The sequence below is a fragment of the Chiroxiphia lanceolata genome, chromosome 1 (genome assembly GCF_009829145.1).
Source record: "Chiroxiphia lanceolata isolate bChiLan1 chromosome 1, bChiLan1.pri, whole genome shotgun sequence".
NCBI classification, from domain to species: Eukaryota; Metazoa; Chordata; class Aves; order Passeriformes; family Pipridae; genus Chiroxiphia; species Chiroxiphia lanceolata.
In genome coordinates, this window is record NC_045637.1 from 13,817,645 (window position 1) to 13,839,983 (window position 22,339).

Below are 22,339 nucleotides of genomic sequence, written 5' to 3' on the forward strand. Positions count from 1 at the left end.
TTTGTTATTCAAATGCATAGGACAAACATCATCATCATCTCCAGCCATTTCAGATCCTGAAAGAATTAATTAGTAAGACTGGTTGGAGGACCAAAACAGTTGATTTCACTGGCAGGTATGTGATGCAAGGATGTTACAAGTTATAAACTCATATCCAGCTACACCATTCAGTGTCTCTCAATCAGTCCTTATTTGTAACTCCCCTCCATCAGCTCTGAGTATGGTCTCCTTTAATGTGCTGGATTCTTACCGCTTGGGAATTTGTAGTGGCTGAAGATCACCAACTGGTAGCCCTTCTGGTGTGAAATATTTCAATAATTCTTTAGCATCGAGCAATGTCAGTGACTCCCGCTGGCCGTCTTTATGCCCCAGCAACTGCTCAGATGAATGTGCAAACAGAGAAACTCTGAAAAAAGGAAAAAAGAAAAAAAACAAACACCAAAGGCCAATCTAAGATTATTTTTTTTTTTAGTAATCTCATGGTAATAAAAAAAATAAATAACTGCTAGTCTGGAACAATTAAACTATTGTCAAAGTAAAACGAATAGGCTTGCTCCTTGAGAACATTCACACAAATGTTCATGATAAGTATATTTGATGCAAATTCTCTAGCATTCTACTAAAAAGAAGTAATTTCTTCAAGAATTTAGAACCATAAAGCCACTACTGCATGCAAACTTCCACTCTTTTTTAGTGTCTTCAATCAAGTACAGCAAAGTTCTCTCTTTTCTACTGTTGAGCAATATGCTGTACACTGATAGAGGATAAGAAAGATCATCATTCAGAATGCAATGAAATAAACACTAACTGACTATGAAACAGAAAGGTCCTTCAGGAAGGTTTTCAAAAGCTAATTAGAAGGAAGAACTTTACCTGTCTGAGAAAGAAAAGCCATTAATAATAATAACAGCGACAACCACGAAAAAGCAGAGATCTAATGTGAGAATTCCTAATGTAGAACTCCAATCTAAGCCATGGCCAACTATGGCATTTGAAAGAGAGAAATGGGATGGAAGTGATTAAGAAAAAGACAGTTGGACAACCGGCTGTAAAGGTCTCTCAGCAAAAACATTAAGACCAGCAAAGACTATTAAGTCTTACATGAAGTGAGAACTAAACTTAAAAAATAAGCTGTATTAAGTGACAAAAAGGTCTACAGGTTTCACTTGAACAGTACTGAAGGAAAAACATAACTAAATGTAAATTTCAAGCATAAAGCCAATAGGATCTTCGACTTTAAAATGACTTGAGACATGACTTAAGTACTGACCATCTTGGAAATATAAGGACATTAGAAAGACATGCTGACAAAAAATGCTAAATTATCTCTGTTATTTAGGGCATGTTGGGAGAAAGAAAAGCTCCTATGTGTTTTTCTGCCAAGGCTACTATTTTCTACAAGTGTCATTTTGGTAATTTACTTTTAGAACTACGCTATTTTAAGCTAAATTTCACTTGCAGTTAGTCAATCAAATTCAAAACAATATTACTTTAAATACCCAGAAAATACACCTTTGGAAATTGACAGAAATTAGTTTAAGCTGTAAGCAATATTTTCTTTGAAAGATTATATTTTGAAAAAGTTTACACAATGGGTATCAACATTTGAAGTTCCTCTACAGTGTTCCATGGCCACTGCAAAGAAAATCTCCAGTATTTCATTATTACCTTTTTTTTTTTTGTTTGTTTTTTTCGAAGTTTTCCAAATTCTGAAGAACATGTCTTTCTGGCCATTCCAATGGATTTGTCTCCATTAAATCAGCTGCAAGAAATATGGTGGATAACCATTAAAGTAATCTTATCGTTTAAAGAATAATATTATAAACCCATATATACACATTCCTTTATATATATTTCTTAATGCATATATATGAATACATAAATGGAAAATCTGTTTGATGATGCAATCAGAAACGTTTTCTGCACAATTTTTTTCAAGGAAAAAAAGGAAAGGTAAGGCAAGGGTCATTTCAGTTTGCAAAAAAACCCTAGAAAGTTACTTTACTTTTCCTTCCATGTTTTCCTCTTTTGGTAAAAAGACTTTCCTTCTTTTAGTAACAAACTGATGACCAGTAGGAAAAAACATCAAAAGAGAATAAGCAGCGTATTTCCTAAATAACAATACTCACCACAAGTCACACTGCATGACATAGTTTTATTGGAAACCTTCTGTAGATCATGGTTAGGAAGACTAGTGTTGCACAAGTCCAAAAAACATTCTCTTGTAAGTTTTAATAAACTTTGAACTCACTGGTAGAAATAACTGGAGGCTTCTTAGTCAATTCCTTTCTCTCTATAAAAGGAAAAAGAAAAGGTACTGCACCTACTAAGTAACAAAGAACAACTGGACCCTGCTAAAAACTAACTAAACAAGAAAATATCCACCCAAAACCAATAACACAAGTAAGTTAACTTGACACTTACTATTGTACCCTTTAGCAAGACATGGGTGGTTTATTCCAGACAAGTGAAAATTAGCAGTGAGAATAGCTGAAGTCACATGTGAATCCCATTTTTACAGTCCTTTAATTTCTGTACACGTGCATTTCTGAGTACATCCAGGTTTGGATTCCCCAGAGACAAATATCTTGGACTTACTGAGCCTAAATGTGAAAAGCTACAGTCTGCAGAGACTCCCACCCCCTATTTTTGCTGCTGTTGCAGGTGTGGCTTCAGTGTAATTAAGAGCCTGTTCTGGTCTCTTTGGTCAGAATATCAAGGGCCAGGTAATTCTGGTATGATTAAGGATGATCAGTCAATCCCAACTGCTCCTATTCAGTCTTCATCCTAACGGAAATGGATGATCCCCTCGAAATTAAAACACAAGCTCTAAAGCAGCCCCAAGCTCAGGGCTGAAGCTGACAGGACTCTGAGAATGACTGCAAGCTGGCAGGGGGCAGGGGGTGGAAGACAAGACTATTAGCAGGAATCTTCTTTTCTTTAAGCTGCTATTCTGTTAATCATAATACACTTATATTATCTTCACAGAATGCCATTTTCTATAAGCCAGCCAATCTCTCAGAAGCATTTTTTCTTTTGAGTCTCTTAGAGCAATGGACTTGGATGGAAAAAAATCAGGACACTCAAATGTACTTCTCTGCAAAGTCATGAAAATCTAGAGAGGATGACCTTTCAGCTGTTACAAACGATGCTTCATGATAAATCTAACATATCCAATCTAAGTATCTAATCTAAATATCCAATGCATATTTTTCCTCTGCTGTTGAAGACTTTTGCAATAAAGAATAAATTTTTAAAAGCTCTGAAAAATCAAAACCAGAATTCTTATTTTGTAGAAGACATATCCAGCAGTAAGAGTTTTTGGGAAAATCATCACAGGATTACCACAAAATAATTCCAAGACTATGCTCAAACAGTCAGAGTAATAGTGTAACAAGCAGCCACCAACCTTAATTCAGTGTTCTCTTTTTCATTATCCGATGCACAATCATGAACATACTACGAAGTTTCTTTTTAAACCTTCACTATTTCTTCACAAAGTGATCAACTCACTTTAGTTTTGTAAACTGAGCCATCACATTCAGTTTGACATAAAGAGCTTTCAAATACTTTTAATGAGAATTACCAGTGCTTTCCCCATTACTTACTGAGATATTCTTTCAAGGCAAACACTTGGAGATGAGACAGTTTAATTTCTCTTTGTACAATCTGCTCTCCACAGAAGCGTGGCAGTGACTGGATAAAGTCAGCAATACAAAAGCCTGTACAGATTAGGAGAAGTTTTTATTAAGAATCTCTCATAAGACTTTGGAATCATTACTTCTTTTTAGAAAATATAAACATTGCAGACATAGAAATTTCATATTAAAAAAACAACCAAACTTTCAAATATGACTAATCATTAAAAAAACCCCAAATGAACCAATTGCAGTTGAACATCAGAATAACTTGGAAGAGATGCCTGACTAGTGTTTTTGAATTTCTGTACAAAACCAATATGACAACACAATTAACTTGACTAACATTTAAAGAGGGTAAAAAGATCCTAAGTTTGATACTTAGGATCAAAACAGAAAAGAAAGAAAAGTTTTCTCCCAACATGTGGTCAAGGACTTTCAGTTCTCTGACATTGTAGTAATGGGATTTTAATTAGGATAAATGGTAAGTAGTCAGTCATATCACACACTGATTTATTTCGATAATAAGGAATTAAGTGGATAAGATGCAGGTCACTGTGCTCTTTTTCTTTGTCAGCATTATTGAAACAAATACAGGAATTAGTAGAGTTAACTAGTATGTGTAGTAGTAACAGGATAACTATTCTAAGATAAATGTCTAGATACACGCTCTTACCTAGTGGAGCAGCTATGATACGTCAGTGAAATAGGATTTTAAACAGATATTTACCTAGTTTTTTGGCATGGGCTGGGCAGTCTTTACATCAACAATAAATACTTTTTAAACTTTAAATTTTCATGAATTTGATTTGCACTTATATTACCTGGATGTCCCTTAAAAAAAAAAATTTTCAACTAAACTCACTGACTGTAACTTTACATAGTTGATTTAAAAAATACAGTAGCAGTAAATTCTGTGAATAAATAAGCTCATTATATTTTTTATGAATTTGACAAATACTGCTAATAGACACATTTATAAAAAATGTAATATTCTTCCTCACTTTCTCCATTTTAACACTGACTGGAATGAATAAAAGGAACATATGAAATTGAGCAGCATTTGCCTGAATTCAGATATTCTTAAATAAAGAAGCAATTACTCTTACTTGACTCTGTTTCTTCTGCTCTTGTCTTTAACCTTCCATTTACTGCAGCAAGAGTGGCCATACCATTGATCTGGCCAGCTGAATGAATCAGGGTTGCTTTACATCCTCCAGAGCCGTTGCCTTGTAGCAAGAAATAATATCGGCAAGATTCTCCTTTCAGTTCAACTTCTGGAACTTCACAAACATCAGGACATAACTGTGAAACACCCTCAGAAAAACAGCTTTAAAAAAGCTATAATCCACCATCAAATTTCTTACACTTGCTCTCTTCTGTTCTGTGAGAAATCTTGCATCTTTTGAGGAGAAACAGCAACTACAGGTGATATCTACCCCCTGTAAAGCTACAAATTGAAGAGCATGCAAAATAAATGAACAACAGCAGCACAGCTGAGCTGGACTATGCTGCTGACTTAAAGCCAGCACATTACCAGCATCCAACTCCTGTGACTGTCAGGAGGGCCAGCTTTCTAATGCAGACTAAAAAGTATATCTGGAAACTCCAACCACCACTCAGAAAAGTTCTTTAAGTGGCAAAGTTACATTTCTATCATGAAACAGCGAAGAGAAGTTTCTGTTCTGCTAGGTAAAAAAAGGCCTTTTTTCATATGTGCATTGAAATACAAGTGTTCACTGGAAGAACATACAACTGTAGAAGAAAAGGAAATACTGTACTCTCTTCCCAAGGACACTGCATTATTCATTAATGGAAGTTTCACTCCCTACTTTACCCTTGTGCATAGCCTGGGTGAGAGATAAAGACATTCTGTTTTTAAACACTGGCATATAGTTTGCAGTTTTGAAAGTAAATTATTGTGGGACTTGACAGAAAAAGTAGAAGGATGGGTTTGCTATCTTTTTAGACAGAAAACATTTTATAGCACCTTGGTAGATGCAGCAATTGAGAGAATGAATACTTCTTGATGTACTAAGTTTTTAAATCAAATAATTTCATACTTGCAATACTATCTCAATAATTAATGCAACAGGAGCTTAATATTTATTAGCATTATAAATTTTTGTTAGTAACAAATATAAAATATTCCAGTATTTCTTGAAAATTTTAAGCTGGAAGCTGAAGGAAAGAGAAGGGCAAACCCTGCTACCTCAATACATAAATCCAGAGAAAGAAAATAGAACAATAAAGTGAAAAATTCCAGAAACATTTTCACTATTGTCCCATTCCCCCAGTAATTTGAAATATCTTCCTTTTCCATTTTATCTTGGTATCTCATAGCTGATTCCTCACAGGTAAGCTTTTATTTTTCACTTTAATCTTAGCATTTGAGTACTACCAATTCCAAGAATTACACCTTTCCACAGATCAAAGACATTAAGGATTCACAAATGCTTAGTACACAGTCAGATTAGTAGTAGCCACTAAAAAAAAAATCAACACTTTTCAACTAAATAAGCAAACATGTTTAAATGGCCATGTTTCTCCTCCTATTCTAAATTTTATTCAAGAGGCCTAATAAGAACCTATTGTGTGTTACTGATCATATTATAGTTAATACTTGAACAAAACCCTTCCACTGGAACACAGGAGAGAGATCTTGCAGACACTGGGGATCTCGCACTCATTTGACGGTATCAGCAGTATCTCTCCAATAAACATATACTGCTGCTGCATATCTATCTATATATGTGTGTGTATATATATATATATATATCTATCTATCTATCTCACACCCTCTCTACCACCTCCAAACATGCAGAGATAATTTTAAATCTATATCCATTCCATAATTAAGCTTCTTGCCCTGTTATACAACTCTTCCTAATTCCTCTCAATTTTTTCCTACCCTTAGAGCTGAAATAATATCAGTCTGCCAGCCACCCTCATCTGCATACTTGTTTACAAAACCTATCTTCAGCTGGCAACAAAAACAGTCAGTCTTAAAAGAGAAGGGAAGCACCTAACTGAAGCACGCTGGAATTCCATCTGCAGAAGCAAACCTCTACGCCCATGGATTTCACAGTCACCTTACAAAGGTGTGTGAAAGCTGGATCTTAGCTGAGAGACAGGACACAAAAATGGTTTAAAGAAGATGCATTGTTTCCCCAAAGCTTGTCACGATGTTATTATCCATTTTTTCCTGAAAGTTTGCATAGCTGAACTTGCATTCACCAAACCCTTTTGTGTCAATGAATACAACAATCACTGACCCAATTTCATTGAAGACAAAAGAGAATCCCAAATGTATAGGAAAAACTCACCATATATACACACAAACAGATATAGCCACAACAAATATACCTACCAGTAATGACCTTGGGTTTCCTGGCCATATATTCCTTCCATTTCTTAGTACTCAGCTGGGCAGGAGATGGGATCACTACACTGCTTACATTACATGGCAATGTAAATAAAGCTCCCACCTGAATAATGAGAGCAAGTACAACACATGCAATATTACTGAAACCTGTTTTACATTTCAGTCTTGAGCTACTGATTTGGCATTATTTCAAATGTACTTCAACTGATGAAAAACATCTTAACACATCTGTCAATTCACATCAGTCAAAATGGAACAGCATTTGACATAGAAGCTGTAAAAGTTTTATTTACTTCTTGGTCCAGTTGAGAGATCATTAACTGATGAATTTCCATGTTATAGATAAAAAGATATTTATTACCTATTACAATTCCTTCAGTATTCTGGCTACAAACACTTCTGTAGAGTAGTATCCAGAATGAGAACAGAATTCACAGATATTAGTTGGCATCAGTGACTCTGCATTCCTTTGAAAAACAATTTTATTCTTTTTTCCTTCCTACATATTACCCTTCTCCATTAATCAGATACTGGACTATGTTTATGTCTCTATATAGATTCCAGGCCAATAAGCACTAACAGAAAAAACGCACATGTATTAGAATACTCAAGCAATAAAACAATGCTATTACAGGTATTAGAAAAACCTACAAATGCACAATATTTCCAGTAGCAGACTGAAAAAAAATCCCTATGAGAAACTGTTATCTTCAAAATACATTCAATTCATCATGTGCATACTCTAAAAAGTAACCTGACAATGTGTTTTGACTGTTTTGGCTTCTTCTTTAAAAAAACTAGTGGAAATGCAAGCTCTTAGACTGTAAAAGATATTTGACCAAATATTCTGTACCCTTAAGTAAAATGAAAATTACCTAGGATATTTACCAATATAAAAACATTCTAGAAGATATTTTTGGTACAGCACTAGAAAAAGGACCTTTTCCTTTTCTGGCTAAGTATAATGGAGAATGGAGAGGCAGGGGAGAAAAAAGTCACTAAAACCCTAAATAATAAACTGAAATGAAACATACAGCCTGATAATGGGATACCATCTCCACAGCAAATAAAGAACATAAGTTATTAAGAATAACTGTACCAGCATTTTAACATTGTAGGTTTTGTTTTGATTGGCATAGATTTATTTTATAAACACTAAAAAACTTCCCTAAACAAACATGTATCACCTTTTATGTAAAGGTGATATTCAAGAAAAACATCTTCAAACCAATACTGTGGCTATGAATAATCACACTCTCATTCCAAGGCAAAGTAGGGAGGGGGAAAATAGGATTGTAAATGTTTCATGAACCCTTTTTATCCAAAATCAGAACGTAAAAGCAGAATATGCACATGTAAATAAAACAAGCTTACCACTTCAGAGTAGCTAGATATATTTTGTAGGCTGTACATGTGCCTTTTTAGCCTTTTGCTAAAAAAATCAATAGTTCATTATGATAGCACAGAAATTATCTGTCATGATATGATTAAAAGTTGCAAAATGTCTTAGCAGATTAAAACTTAGCTAAGGTAAAGAGAAAACATCTTTAAAAGCTCCATGTGCTTTAGAGCTAAATATTGAAGAGGCTTACACAGAGACTAGGTTTAAAAATTATTCCTGTATCTTTTATAGGCAATATACATACTTCCATTTTTCTGCTATATGTAAATAAAAAGAAGCTTTCACCTTCCCAGAGAGAAAAGAAATCTGGTCCAAAAGCAGCGTAGATGTTTTCTTTGTTCTTGACAGGCTCCTGAATGGAACGATTTAAGGAACCTCGTCTTCCAAAAAACTCTGCATCTCAATTTTGCAAATCAAGTTCAAAGAAGGACTGTAAGTGTTTAATTTTTATACACTTTGATACAACAGTATCACAAAACATACAAAACTCACCACAGATACTTATATATTCACAATCATGGAAGACTTATACATCCTAAGCTACTGTTGTTTCACCAAGACTAGTAGCCAAAGCACATACATTTAAAACCAACAGTAATACACCTTGAGATCTCTGCAGCATACACACAAAAAAAAACTGCTCTGCTACATCTTGCCACAGATTTTGCCCCTGCACAATAAAAACATGATTTGTGGGCAAATGATCCTATATTGTGAAGCATGCAACATTGATTAATTAGCAAGGCTTGAGGGTTTTTAAACTCACGCAGAAAAAAACATTTCTCTATTCTTTTCCCACAAATAGCATGCACATCAACAGACAAATGATATGTGTGATAATATCAACACTATCTGGTCATTGCTAGAGTAATTTAAATTTCAAAATTAAAAAAATCCAGTGGTGAAGAATCACTGACTATTTTGGCAGGCTAGAATGGAATGAGCCCTTGCAATCCCCATCTCTCTGTTGTTTGCACAGGTAGATTCTGATTGGTTTTTTTCTGCTATAGAGAATTATCAGTAGTAGTTTAGATCCTTAAAAAAAGGATACAGTTCAAATTCCAGATCTGATATAAAAATGGAGGGTAGATCAGAGCAACACCATCTGTAAAAATTCTAGGGCAGGACCATAGTAATGAAAAACCTGAAAAGACATCAAATCAAAAAAACTTGTAACACAATGTATGATGCTATCTCAGTATAACTTTCTCAAGTGTTTTGCTAGGGGCATTTCCCTTACAGATAACATCTGAAAGAGGTATAAAAGATATAAAGGAATAGAAAAACAATTCACAATATTATATTAAACGTAATTATACAAAACCCAAGGAGTGGTATTTAATTCTGTTTAAGAAAGTTTACTTCCTAGAATGTCAACCACATGCATCAAATGAGTTCTAACTCTTATCCAAAGAAAAATAATTTCTGCCAGGAACAGACAAATGCAATCCAAAATGTATATATTTTAACTACGAAATAACAAATTCGTAATTGTTACCAATTTTTATAAACACTCATTTTTGTTTTCATCAACAGATATGATTCTGGAGTTCCTATCAACTGTCTACTTCCAGTGGAAAACATGAAACAGCAACAGTGTAAAAAAACACAAAAAATCCCAAACTTTTAAAATTAAGTGGAAAAGGTTAAATTAATACAGAATTCATAAATTAGATATTTTGGGTATGAAGACTGAATAAAGTCTCAATTTCTACTTGAAAAAATCTTGGTATGGTATTTCTACGAAAAACAGATGAAATTTTAAGGACCTGTTTTGAGAACACACATGAACAAAAGAAGCATTCCTCAATCTTATCCAATCCAAACTTTTATGTTTAACTTTCGGTTCTGACTAGAGTTTTCCCAGTTACTAATTTTCTCAGGAAAGTAAAATAGATGAATTCTAAAAGTAAAAGAAAGATCAAAAATAATACTTACTTCTGGCAAAGCATCAGTATTCCTTGATTGCTGCTCTTTTTACCAGCAAGGCAAGAACTTAAATGTGCAGTGCTGAATGTCTTTGCTGAAGTGCTTTTTATACAAAATTCTGGAAAGTCAACTCCTGATCCAAACTGGAGGGAAAGACAGACAATAAATGTGTCAAAAAAGAGATAAAAATTATTTCTTTTCAGCCAGTTAGATGTATTATTATTTTTAACAATTAGTATTATATTTGTTTCCATCAGATCTGTAAAACTAAGTAAAAGTACTGCACTTGGATAACCAAGTACTAAATCCAAAACCTTAATACTGAAAACGTAAACAATGCCTTTCACAGTCACAAAGTTTTCAGTCTTTGCTGAAACATGAGATGTGCACTTGCAACAATGACTTACAATTGCATGATAATTATTTGTGATAGATAGAAAACAATATAGTTTTGAACCATAAGTTGTCTCAACAAATATTTCAGAGGAGAGCAACTGGATTTCAAGTTCAAATCTTGATGCATTAACCTCATTTATCCTTTCATCATGCTAAAAAAGGAAGTTATTCCACCACCCACCCAGACACGTTGCACATTAGTTCTTTGAATTACACTGTCAAAACCAAATCTGGCTTAAAGCATAAAATGCACTGTACAATACACGCTCTAAATGAGAAACATAGATACTTTAAAAATTACCAGAGCTGAAAAATTATTTTACCTTTCTTTCCCATATCTGAATCTTTCCTCTCCAGAGTTCCTTTAAATCAATAATATTCATGATATCATCTGAAGACACAAAGTCTGCTGATAGATAGTCTGCAATCTTTTGCCAGCTACTGCAAAAATATGGAGTTAATCTTACTGAATTTAGTGTTACAAATTAACATGAAGTGCAGTTTGACTGAATTTACCAATTATCTCTTAGCACTGAACGGTCTCGTGTATTTTAAGACAGATATATAGCTTTGTATTTCACAAAGTAAAAATATTGCAGAATTTCTCATTCAGGATCTGTAAAGGAAGGTGTTCACATGCTCCATGAAGGTGACAGCAAAGAACTTTGACAGAAATCAAATAAGACTGGCAATGGCAAGCTGCAGGCAGACCATAGTAAAGTTGGGTGCTAGAAGCTGCAGCAAAGCCAGGTAGCCATCACTGGGGCTATCACTGGTCCCTCTAGATGGTTTGTAGTTAACCTTCTAAGTAGTAAATATGACTGGGGCACAAGCATTACCCAAATTCAACAAGAGAGAGAACAGCCATATCTGTGGGTTCTAGTGGCAGTCTGTCTTCTAAGTGAAATCAGCATCATCAGCAGAACAGGAAGAATAATTAAGGTAACTTTCACCAGAGATAATCTATGTCCAAATGGCCTCATTTTACTAAAAGGCTTCTCAGACAACTGCAAGAGAAGTGTAGGGAACAGAATAAAGGTCTTTATGTAACCTTTGTCGATCTCACCAAGGCTTTGATACTGTGAGCAGAAAAGGTCTATGGCAGATTTTGGAACATTTAGGTTGTCCCCCCAAGTTCCTTAAAATGATCATCTCACTTCATGAGGATCAGTGTGGCCAAGTCAGATATGGCAACACACTTTCTGAGCCCTTTCTAATTACCAATGGTGTGAAACAAGGCTGCATTCTTGCATCAACTCTATTCACAATCTTTTTCAGCATGATGCTCCAAAGGGCCACGGCAGACCTCGATGACCAGGACGGTATCTACATTCGATATCGTACTGATGGAAGCCTATTCAACCTAAGGCGACTGAAGGCCCACACCAAGACCTTAAACCATCTTGTCCGGGAGCTGCTTTATGCTGATGATGCCGCCCTTGTCACCCACACAGAAACAGCCCTGCAGCGTTTAACATCCTGCTATGCAGATGCTGCTGAGCTCTTTGGGCTGGAAGTCAGCTTAAAGAAGACAGAAGTGCTCTATCAACCTGCACCTCAGGAAGTCTTCCATCATCCCCATATCACCATTGGCCAATCAGAGCTCAAATCAGTCCAGCAGTTTAATTACCTAGGTAGCCTCATCTCCTCGGATGGTAAGATGGACGGGAGATAGACAACAGGTTAGCAAAAGCATATAGTGCTTTTGGAAAACTCCATAAAAGAGTTTGGCGAAATAAACACTTGAAGAAAAGTACAAAGATCAATGTCTACAGAGCCATAGTGCTGTCTACTCTCTTATAGGTTCTGAATCATGGGTCATCTACCGCCACCACCTGCGTCTCCTAGAACACTTCCATCAATGCTGCCTCCGAACAATCCTAAACATCCACTGGTCAGATTATGTGACCAATAGAACAAGCAGCAGTCACAAGTATTGAGCCTATGTTGCTGAGAACACAGCTGCGTTGGGCAGGGCACATCTCAAGGATGAAGGACCACCGCCTCCCTAAGATCCTGCTCTATGGTGAACTTGCCACCGGCTGTCACATGAGAGGAGCCCCGAAGAGAAGATACAAGGACTCCCTGAAACAACATCTCAGCCCTGGCCACATTGATCAACATAACTCGTCTACTCTGGCCTCCAATCAGGAGGCCTGGAGACACACCATCTATAACGCAGCTGTTTCCTTTGAGAACGCCTGCAGGATCACTCTCGAGGAGAAAAGACAACACAGAAAGAATCATGTCTTGCAGAATATACCAGCTAAGGAGTCTTTCTGCTGTGCCTTTTGCAATCGGACATGTCTATCTCGTATTGGCCTCATTAGCCACCAGCATGCCTGTAACAAACGTGGATAGAGCCTTTCCCAAATCTTCGTTTGCGAAGCCCAGTCATGATGACATAAAAGGAAGCAGAAGCATTTATTCAGTCAAAAGCTGATTCCACAGGATGATATCAACGAGCACTGAGATCATGGAAGTCCCTGCAGTAAGTTTATCATCCTCCATATACCTCAGAAAGTACTATGTAGTAGGTATATTGCTTACTCTATCCAAGGACTGAACATTCAACTTTTTAATTTTCAACAGTTTCATTAATTTAGGATTAAGCTTAACCACACATTCTATGAAGCAAACTTGAATCTTTTGGGCATGGAGGGGAGGGGAAGTGGAGGTAACTTTGCCAAGTTATTCAGTATCCACACAATCATTCACTGTGTGGGGGAAAAACCCCCAAACTACTGTGATTTATCATGGCCTTTTTATGTCAATTAGAGGAGGACAGTAAGGAAACTACTGGACTGAATTTCAACTTGAATTAATAGCCTCAGTGACTCTTCAGAATAATAAATTCTTCAGAAGCATATGGGAAGTAATTGAGCACTTATACTCCTTTTTCAGAAGGGACAAATCAGACACTATTCTTCCTCCCTGAAATGTAATACCAAAGATAATTAAGGTAATGTAAAATTTTAAGTAAAATCAGCAGTATGGATTCATTTAAAAAAAACCTGGAAAACTAAAATCAATATACAAGTCATTATGTAGCATAGTACAACAACTTGAAAACACTGTATGCACACTAAAGACAATAAGGAAGAGAAAAAATTTTACCTTTTCCTCCTAGAGAAAACAAGAAGTTCAGAGGACTTGCTTTTTTGCCTGCCTTTCTGGTTAGGGCATGTATTTACAACAAATCAGCATGAGTAATTCCTCCCCTAATAGAGTAATAGACTAATCTATTATTTTCAAAGTAAATATGTAAAGTATTCAAGATGCTGTTTTTATTTTAAACCACTGACCTGTGCTAACATAAAACAGGAGTGACCTTGTTTACAGCCCTGAAATAAATGCCATACCCTTTTGCATCATTTGGTGCAATAGTGATCTGTGCAGAGTGCCATTCTCTCAGGTGTTTCAGGGCACCAATAGCAGGTAAGCAGTCTTTCAACTTGGGTCCATCTCGTTCAACAGCCTGCAGTATTACATCAACCATTGCTCTGCCTATAAAAACAGTTATATATGACTCAAAGTACCATGATTCAGTAAATTATTCAATCATTTAAAGATAGAAAAGTTCTGATTATCACTGATTGCATTAAAATGGGCTAAAATATCAGCTTCAAGGAACTTCAGTGAGGTCTAAAACACTTTCCATGCATTTTTAGGTCATCACTTGCTGCTCCTCTTAAATGAACACAAAACATTTTGCCATTCCCTCAGTGACAGTGGTTCTATACCTTTCTCCTCTCTCACTCAGCACTGACAGATGAGAGTTGTCTCCCATACAACTATGTTATCTCATTTCCCTTCTTTTAACACTCTAATCTCTAGATTTAATAATATAGATTTAATCTCTAGATATACTTTCTCATAGCACTGAGAGGCCACACTGAATCCTGTATCCAGCTCTGGGCCTCTCAGTTCAGGAAGGACATTGAGGTGCTGGAGCAAATTCAGAGATGGGCAACGAAGCTGTGGAAGGGTCTGCAGCACAGGTCCTACGAGGAGCAGCTGAGGGAGCTGGGGTTCTTTAGCCTGGAGGAGGCTCAGGGAGACTTTTTCACTGCCTGGTGAGACAACCTCCTTTCAGGTGGTTGTAGCCAGGGGGTGCTTGGACTCTTCTCCCAGGCAACTAGTGATAGGACAAGAGAACATAGTCTTAAGCTGCACCAGGGGAGGTTTAAGTTGGACATTGGGAAGAATTTCTTCACAGAAAAGGGGATTAGATATTGAAATGGACTGTCCAGGGAGGTGGTGAAGTCACCATCCCTGGAGGTGTTTAAGGAAAGACTGGACGTGGCTCTTAGTGCCATGGTTTAGTTGACAAGGTGTTTAGTCAAAGGTTGGACTCGATGATCTTAGAGGTCTTTTCCAACCTTAATGATTCTATGATTGTCGTTCTTCCTACATTCCTTTGCTATCCCAAATCAACCACTGCAACATTATGTAAGCCTAACCTGCAAGGTGATACTCATCTCCAGTTTGCAAAATCTAAATCCAATAGTTCTGATATATTTTCCTTCTCAGCTTCTTGACTCCCACCCACAAGCAGTCAGCTGGAACTTAGATGTAAGCCTGATGTCAACATCTTCCTTTATTTTCATAAAAAACTTCCTGTTGAGTTTTGTGTTGCTTACTACTATTACTACTTTGATGGCATTTTAGGTGGAAAAATTAATTATATAAATATCCGCCTTAAGCTCTACTGACATACAGCCTTCCAAAGAAACAAGCAGCAAACCAGTCCATAAGCTGATTTGCAATGCCAACCATGCTCAGTTCTTTAACTACCTGCAAGAGCTGCATTAAGGTAATTCAGCTAACAAACTAATATCCTCTGAATTTTTTAATTTGACTATGATTTTACCACACGAGTTTTTAGAGTAATAACTAAGAAGATAATCTCCAATGAGATTGCTTTTTAAACAGAGATTACCTGGGGCAGGCAGTTTATCAGCTAACTGATGCAGACTTTCAGCAGCTTCATCATAGATACTGAAAATGAAGAGCAACATAGTTAGAAACAAAACATAAACAAAATCATTTAGAAACCAAAAGGTACAACTAATGAGGACTACCTGATGTAAGTATCTTACATCTTTAAAACTCTGCACAAACATATACCTAGGCAATGAGAAATACTTATCTCCTCTTTTACTAAGGCAGAAGTAAGCCTAATGACATCAAAATAATCTGCAGTAAAACTGGAAGTAGGATTCAAGATGGATTAGCAAGTAATTTTTTTCTGTATATACAGATGTCAGCTGTTAGGAAACTGTTCAGTTACCCTATAAAAATCATCTGTAACTAAAAAATTAAAGCTATGTTAAAAAAATAGAATTATTTTCAGTAGTAGTAAGGGATTACTAGTTAACATAGCTAACTGTTGCTTTGGTAGTTACTTTCACTTGTTAAATTTTCTTGATTCCCTTGGGTTATTACTGTTAACTGTCAGATCACTACACTTGCAATTAAAATATTAATATGCATACTCAGTCAGAGACAGTGACTCTCGACTGTTATTGTCGTCTTCCTCAAAGTTTTGTATGGCTCCCAGGTATTCATCAATGCTTGTTTGGAGAGAGTCTTCAGTTTTCTGTGTCAACATTTACCTCCTCCCAATCAGAACTGCAATACTAACCAAACAAAAAGACTTTATTAAGCAAAAAGAATTTTAAACATCACAGTTTTAACTTGCTCTACAGATAGGCAGACAGTTAGGGAACTCATATTCTGAAAAAAAAGTGCATCTTACCTGATAATAACCGCATATAACATGACTTGCAAAATACCATTTCTTTGCACCTGGAATACCAGCCACTGAACAAGCTGCAAAGAGATACAGCAATTATTTAAAATAATAGACCCACTACAATCTATTCTTCCTATTATAATGAACATCTCTGTTGAAAGACTCTCTGTAAGTCATTTAATGTCCCACAATGACTTGAGTTCTACTTTCCTTTGGCATTGTAATTAAGTTCTAAACATATGATGTAGATAAGTGTTTCAGCAAGTGTCTTAACTATTACTGACCTTCTGACTTTTAATAAGAAAGAAAAACTTTTACCTCTTCTCTCTTCTGGGTAACAATGCTTTCTATTTGCAAGATCTGTATCATACCTGAACTAAATCACACCTTTCATAAATATGGTTCACAGAGCTCACAAAATGAGATACTCTCTCAACATTTCTATGCAATAAAAGCACAGAAGTTGAAAACAGCTCAGTGTTCCCATCTCCATGAATTTTAAGAGCTTATAGTGGTTTCCCCACACCTATACGACATCTGTGACAAGCTTTTAACAGCTCAACAATAGATCCCAAAACAAGTAAAGAACTAAGAAAGCATTTATTTAACAAAACAAACAAAACCTGCAAGGTGATATTTACCACTTATCACATCTGGCCCCTCAAAGTACTAAAGTAGATCTTAAGAAATCTACTTTAAGATTATAAAATGACTTAATAAATACTCATGGATTAAGATTCTGAATTGTTACCCAACAGACAAATATTGCTTCCACTGAAAAAATTAGAAATATTATAGGAGCAATGAAAATACCATGCTTCCCACCGACTTGAGAAACAAGCCCTTTTCTACTTTTTCTTGCTCAACTGGAATGAAATTTGTCAACTTTTCAAAACCCTTCCCTTCAATTTCTCATGTCCAGTGTATCTAATCTCCTAATACCTTAGTTGCTGAATTGTCATCAATTCTCCACAGAAAAAGGAGCAGCAGGAGCAGTCCCACACCACTGCATTTGGGTTTACTTTCATTTCTGATTTGTTTCCCCTCGATCATAAGATGTGCCTAGGTCAATCCCCGGTAATGTTTACCTTACTGTCCACTGCTATATTTACCTGGGAATGCGCTCACATCTGCGTTTATAGATGTGTTACAGCTTTCTTTCAGGAACTGATACATGTCTGCAGCAGTTCCAGCTGGAAAAAAAAAGTTTTTTCTTTTAAATTACTGAATTATGGAAGTTAAATCTTACTTTCCTGGAAATACAGCATAAAGTTTGGTGTAATATTAGAAGTTATGTCTGATTATTTTTTTTTAAGAGAACTATCAACTGCAGATTTACAAGAGTTTTAAAAAGGCAAATTTTGCAAAATTCTCATTAAAGTCCTGCTCATGGCAGCGTCGAATTTTCTGCAGGTTAAAGTCACCAAGAAACCAACGCGGGGTTTAAGCAAGCAGGATACAGGAGGGGTTTAGGAGGCGGGATCCGGAGGGGGTTCAAGGAAGCAGGATCCAGGATGGGTTTAAGGGGGCAGGACCTAGAAGGGTTCAAGGAGGCAGGATCCAGGAGGTTAAGGAGGCAGAATCCAGGAGGGGTTCAAGGAGGCAAGTGTTTGTCAGCTCCGGGAAGTGTTTAATGAGGCAGGATCCGGGGGGAGGTTAAGGAGGAAGGATCCAGGGAGGGGTTCAAGGAGGCAGGATCCAGGAGGAGTTCAAGGAGGCAGGATCCAGGAGGGGTTCAAGGAGGCAGGATCCAGGAGGGGTTCAAGGAGGCAGGATCCAGGAGGGGTTCAAGGAGGCAGGATCCAGGAGGGGTTCAAGGAGGCAGGATCCAGGAGGGGTTCAAGGAGGCAGGATCCAGGAGGGGTTCAAGGAGGCAGGATCCAGGAGGGGTTCAAGGAGGCAGGATCCAGGAGGGGTTCAAGGAGGGCAGGATCCAGAGGGTTCAAGGAAGGCAGGATCCAGGAGGGGTTCAAGGAGGCAGGATCCAGGAGGGGTTCAAGGAGGCAGGATCCAGGAGGGTTCAAGGAGGCATGATCCAGGAGGGGTTCAAGGAGGCAGGATCCAGGAGGGGTTCAAGGAGGCAGGATCCGGAGGGGTTCAAGGAGGCAGGATCCAGGAGGGGTTCAAGGAGGCAGGATCCAGGAGGGGTTCAAGGAGGTAGGATCCAGGAGGGGTTCAAGGAGGCAGGAGGGCCCGCCCGGCCGGGCCCCGCGGCCCCAGCCCCGACCCCGCGGCCGTACCTGGTCCGGGCCCGCCCGCGGCCCTGCGCTCCCCCCAGCTCAGGAGCAGCACGTAGCGGTCCATGGCCGGGCGGGGACCGGGACGGGAGCAGGGCCGGGGCCGGGGCCGGGGCCGCTCCGAAGGTCCCGCGCTGCCGCCCGGGCGCCGCCCCTCGCAGGGCAGCGCTCCGCTTCCCGCGGGCGCGGCGGCCCCGGCGCTCCCGGCCCTCGGCGCGGGGCGGGATGGCGAGTTACACCAGGCCGCCCAGGTGAGCCGGGGCGTCGGAACCCGGGGCCGTGAGGGCGCGGGTCAGCAGGCCCCAGTGTCGGTGCTGAGGGTTCCCCTGGCAGGAGCCGCCGTGTGCGCACGTCCGAGGGACAGGGATCCCCGCCAGCTGGCCGGGCTGTGCGCGGTCCCGGGAGCTGCCTGGGTGAGCTGTGCCCTTCACCGGCGGGACGCGGGACGATTTGGGCATTAAATATCCTGCAGCGATGTTACAGTTCGAGTAGCGATAATGGGTGCTTCCGCAGGAAATCTGCATTGTTGAAACAAAACCCCTCAGGGCCTGTAACCTTTCAGTGTGTTTCACATGTACATCGTCTGTATCGTGATGCGCCGTCCCTTTAAAAGCTATTTTAAGGGATGTCGATGGTATTAATTTCTTCCGGTATTTTTGAGTGTAAAAGAAGCGTTGATTTAATTAAAGAAGCTAGGTTATGGTAGTGTGAGCTTTTACTGTTTTAAGTACTGCCTCTCTTTTTCTTCAGCAATGGGCCACTTTTGCAGAGCCTGGTACCTCCTGGATGCGAAGATGCAGCCCCCAGGAAAAATAGCAGCTGCGACTGTAATGAGACTTGAAGGCAAACATAAACCTATTTATCATGCACTAAGTGAGTGTTGCAGTGGTTGGAAGCAAATTTGCTTTCTTTCACTTGTATGTTTATTCCAATTTCAGTTTTAAAATCAAGCCTGATATAAAAGATTACATTTTTCAATTGCTTGTAAATTATAAAAATTAATTTTCTTTCTCACCTTTTTTATCATACCCCTACAACTTTATGTTGTTTCTTTACCAATGCACATCAAGCATGTTATGAATTTATATTTATTTTAAGTAGCTGAATTACAGTGAGTTGTGCTTTCATTATTTTAAAAACATCAAAACATGTTTCATTGCATTGATTTTAGATGCAGAGATTTAATTCACAGTGCACATAATGAAACACTGATGCAGTTCTTGGTTAGATTTTTCTGAGTGCTGCCTTTCAGTATGCACACAGCACCACAGTGTTGGAGTGTTTCTTCATTCTGAATAAGGTGCAGAAAAGATATGTCTTCATGAGGCAGTAGGCACAAACTGAAACACAGAAGGTTCCCTCTCAACATTAGGAAACATATTTGTGAGAGTGACTGAAAGTTGTTGCCCAAGAGGTTGTGGAGTCTCCATCTTTGGAGATTTTAAAAAAATGCCCTGCTTTTAGCAGGGCAGTCGGATGACATGACCTTCAGAGGTCCCTTCCTGTCTCAAACGTTTTGTGATGATCAGGCTGGAACCTTTCAACAATGACTATGGGAGACATAATCACTGTTGAAAGATATCTTCTTGTTTAAATAAAACAATAATTTTACTTTTCTACAAGTTAGAAGATTCAGCAGTAACAATGTATCTGTGCTATTGTTCATTACTTGTAGTACCAGTGCCTGTCTCACAGGAATAAGTGTTTTATAAATAGTAAAAGTTTGATCCCTCATACTGCTGGTACAGTGTTTCCTTTAACACCCATGCAGATTTGTCAAGAGATATTACTGAAACATAAAGGAAACCTTGAAGTTTGTTCATGCATGTGAAATGTATATTGAAATTGTACTCCAACTGTTTCATAGTAGAAGGTAGGATTTTTAGTTGTCTAAAGATGTTTTAAATACCAGAGTTCTGCTGCTGCAAATTTTGTGGTATCCACAAGATGTCACTGGAGGCTTAAGGCTATCTGAAAAACAAAGCAGATGCTGAGAGGAAGTTTTTGATTTTCCTGTGGGAAAGACTTTGGCAGTTCTGTGTCCATGAAGTTATAGAGTCCTGGAAAGTCATTTCAAGGATAACTGTATTTGGTTTGAAGTATACTATAAATCAGTACTAAATTCACATTACACACGAGATTGACATTGAGAGGTAACTACTACTGAGTCATTTGATATTCCCTATGAGAGCAAAATATGCAAAAATTCGTGGTTGATGTACTTAACACTTTTTTTCTTTTTCTGAACTAACAAATCTTTTAGTGTCTTTGAGATAAAAATTCCTTAGACAGAATATCGTTGTAGGGATGTTTTTGTTGTTTTGTTTTTAATTTGGTATCCAGACTGTTAATTTGGTGTTCGTGCAAGTGGAAAACTGTTGGCAAAAATTTCTTTAGATGAGCTTATTCTGTCATCTTCCCAACAAAAAACCCCAAAAAGACACAAAGTCCAGTGTCCGTTCCTGGATATTTATGTAGACACACAGTATTTTCAGAGCTGAACTGTCAGTGAAGACGTTTAAATTGCATTAAAAGAACACGAGATTAAAAAATTGTAAAAAACTTAAATAAGGTGTGAAACTTGTGTAAATTAATTATGTGCTCCTATAAAAATTGCATGCTCAATTTAAGCCCTGCTTTGTACAGCTGCTTTGTTATCTACTCGAAAATGTTTTAATCAAGTGACTCTCTTCAAATACTTGTGTTCTGATATGGTGATGCAAGTGAGAGTGACCCCTGGACAAATGGTTTTCCAACTGATTGAATGTGTGGTTATGGGTTATACAGCTGTTCAAGATCATTACTTCTGAAATGAAAAACTACATCTTTTCTCATATTTATATATTTTTGAGATAGTTTGGGTTTTATTAGCACTTTATTAGTGTAGAAGATCTAGTAAAATAACTGTTTTGGGAAGGGTGATAGATTATAGACTTTGCACTTAAAAAGCTTTCAATGTTAAAGTTGCTGATATAACTAACTAAACGTGTATGTGCTGTAACATTCACTTCTGCTTGATTGATGAAAATGTGGGAGTTTTCCCAACAGAGCTATTGGAGGATTTTTTAGAGCTTTTCTCCCTCCTCCCTCCTCTTACTCCCAACCCTAAATTTTTTTTTCTTTTATATTTAGCTCTAGAGTGTAATTATTTGATAGAATTATTTTACTTACCCAAAATGTTCAGTCCTTCAGTAAACATAGGTACTGTTTTTATGAAATAAAATAAATATTTTGCATCATTTGGAACTAACCTTTTTTTCCCTGTTTTTTTTTTTTTTTGAAATATAGGTGCATATGCAGCATAATGTGTTGAGTAGAATAATACACTTGCCTGTAAGCCACATTTCCAGATCTTAGCTGAATAATTGCAGTGATTTAATTATGTAGTCTGGTGGTATTTTACTTCTCACCTGCCTTCTAACCTGACAGTACTAAAAATATTGTAATTAAGGTTGGTATTTAAGTGCTAATTTGGATGGTGTGACTCAAAAAGCTCAGATCTTTAAATTTCAGCTTTATGAAATGTGTATTTATGTGCTACTACATATGTATCACACACATAATAGTTGTTATTTTGGTTGATTTCCCCTATGG

The 22,339-nt window shown here is 37.6% G+C and overlaps 2 protein-coding genes across 2 annotated transcripts in view; one reads left to right on the forward strand and one right to left on the reverse strand.

Moving 5' to 3' along the window:
- The window catches only part of MTBP (MDM2 binding protein), a 31,101-nt gene extending 12,210 nt beyond the window's left edge, over positions 1-18,891 (reverse strand). The window contains 20 exon segments of the mRNA XM_032693836.1: positions 251-410; positions 1,676-1,762; positions 2,130-2,243; positions 2,246-2,293; positions 3,609-3,722; positions 4,748-4,921; positions 7,009-7,126; positions 8,711-8,777; positions 9,477-9,521; positions 9,523-9,569; positions 10,364-10,395; positions 10,398-10,497; positions 11,074-11,191; positions 14,113-14,257; positions 15,693-15,751; positions 16,249-16,359; positions 16,361-16,392; positions 16,512-16,585; positions 17,621-17,701; positions 18,749-18,891. Coding sequence (XP_032549727.1) covers positions 251-410; positions 1,676-1,762; positions 2,130-2,243; positions 2,246-2,293; positions 3,609-3,722; positions 4,748-4,921; positions 7,009-7,126; positions 8,711-8,777; positions 9,477-9,521; positions 9,523-9,569; positions 10,364-10,395; positions 10,398-10,497; positions 11,074-11,191; positions 14,113-14,257; positions 15,693-15,751; positions 16,249-16,359; positions 16,361-16,392; positions 16,512-16,585; positions 17,621-17,701; positions 18,749-18,812 — 1,790 coding nt within the window. The 5' untranslated portion in view covers positions 18,813-18,891.
- The window catches only part of MRPL13 (mitochondrial ribosomal protein L13), a 30,488-nt gene continuing 26,887 nt past the window's right edge, over positions 18,739-22,339 (forward strand). The window contains exons 1-2 of the mRNA XM_032693871.1: positions 18,739-18,996; positions 19,496-19,618. Of these exons, the coding sequence (XP_032549762.1) occupies positions 19,498-19,618 (121 nt within the window). The 5' untranslated portion in view covers positions 18,739-18,996; positions 19,496-19,497. The remainder of the gene's footprint in view (positions 18,997-19,495; positions 19,619-22,339) is intronic.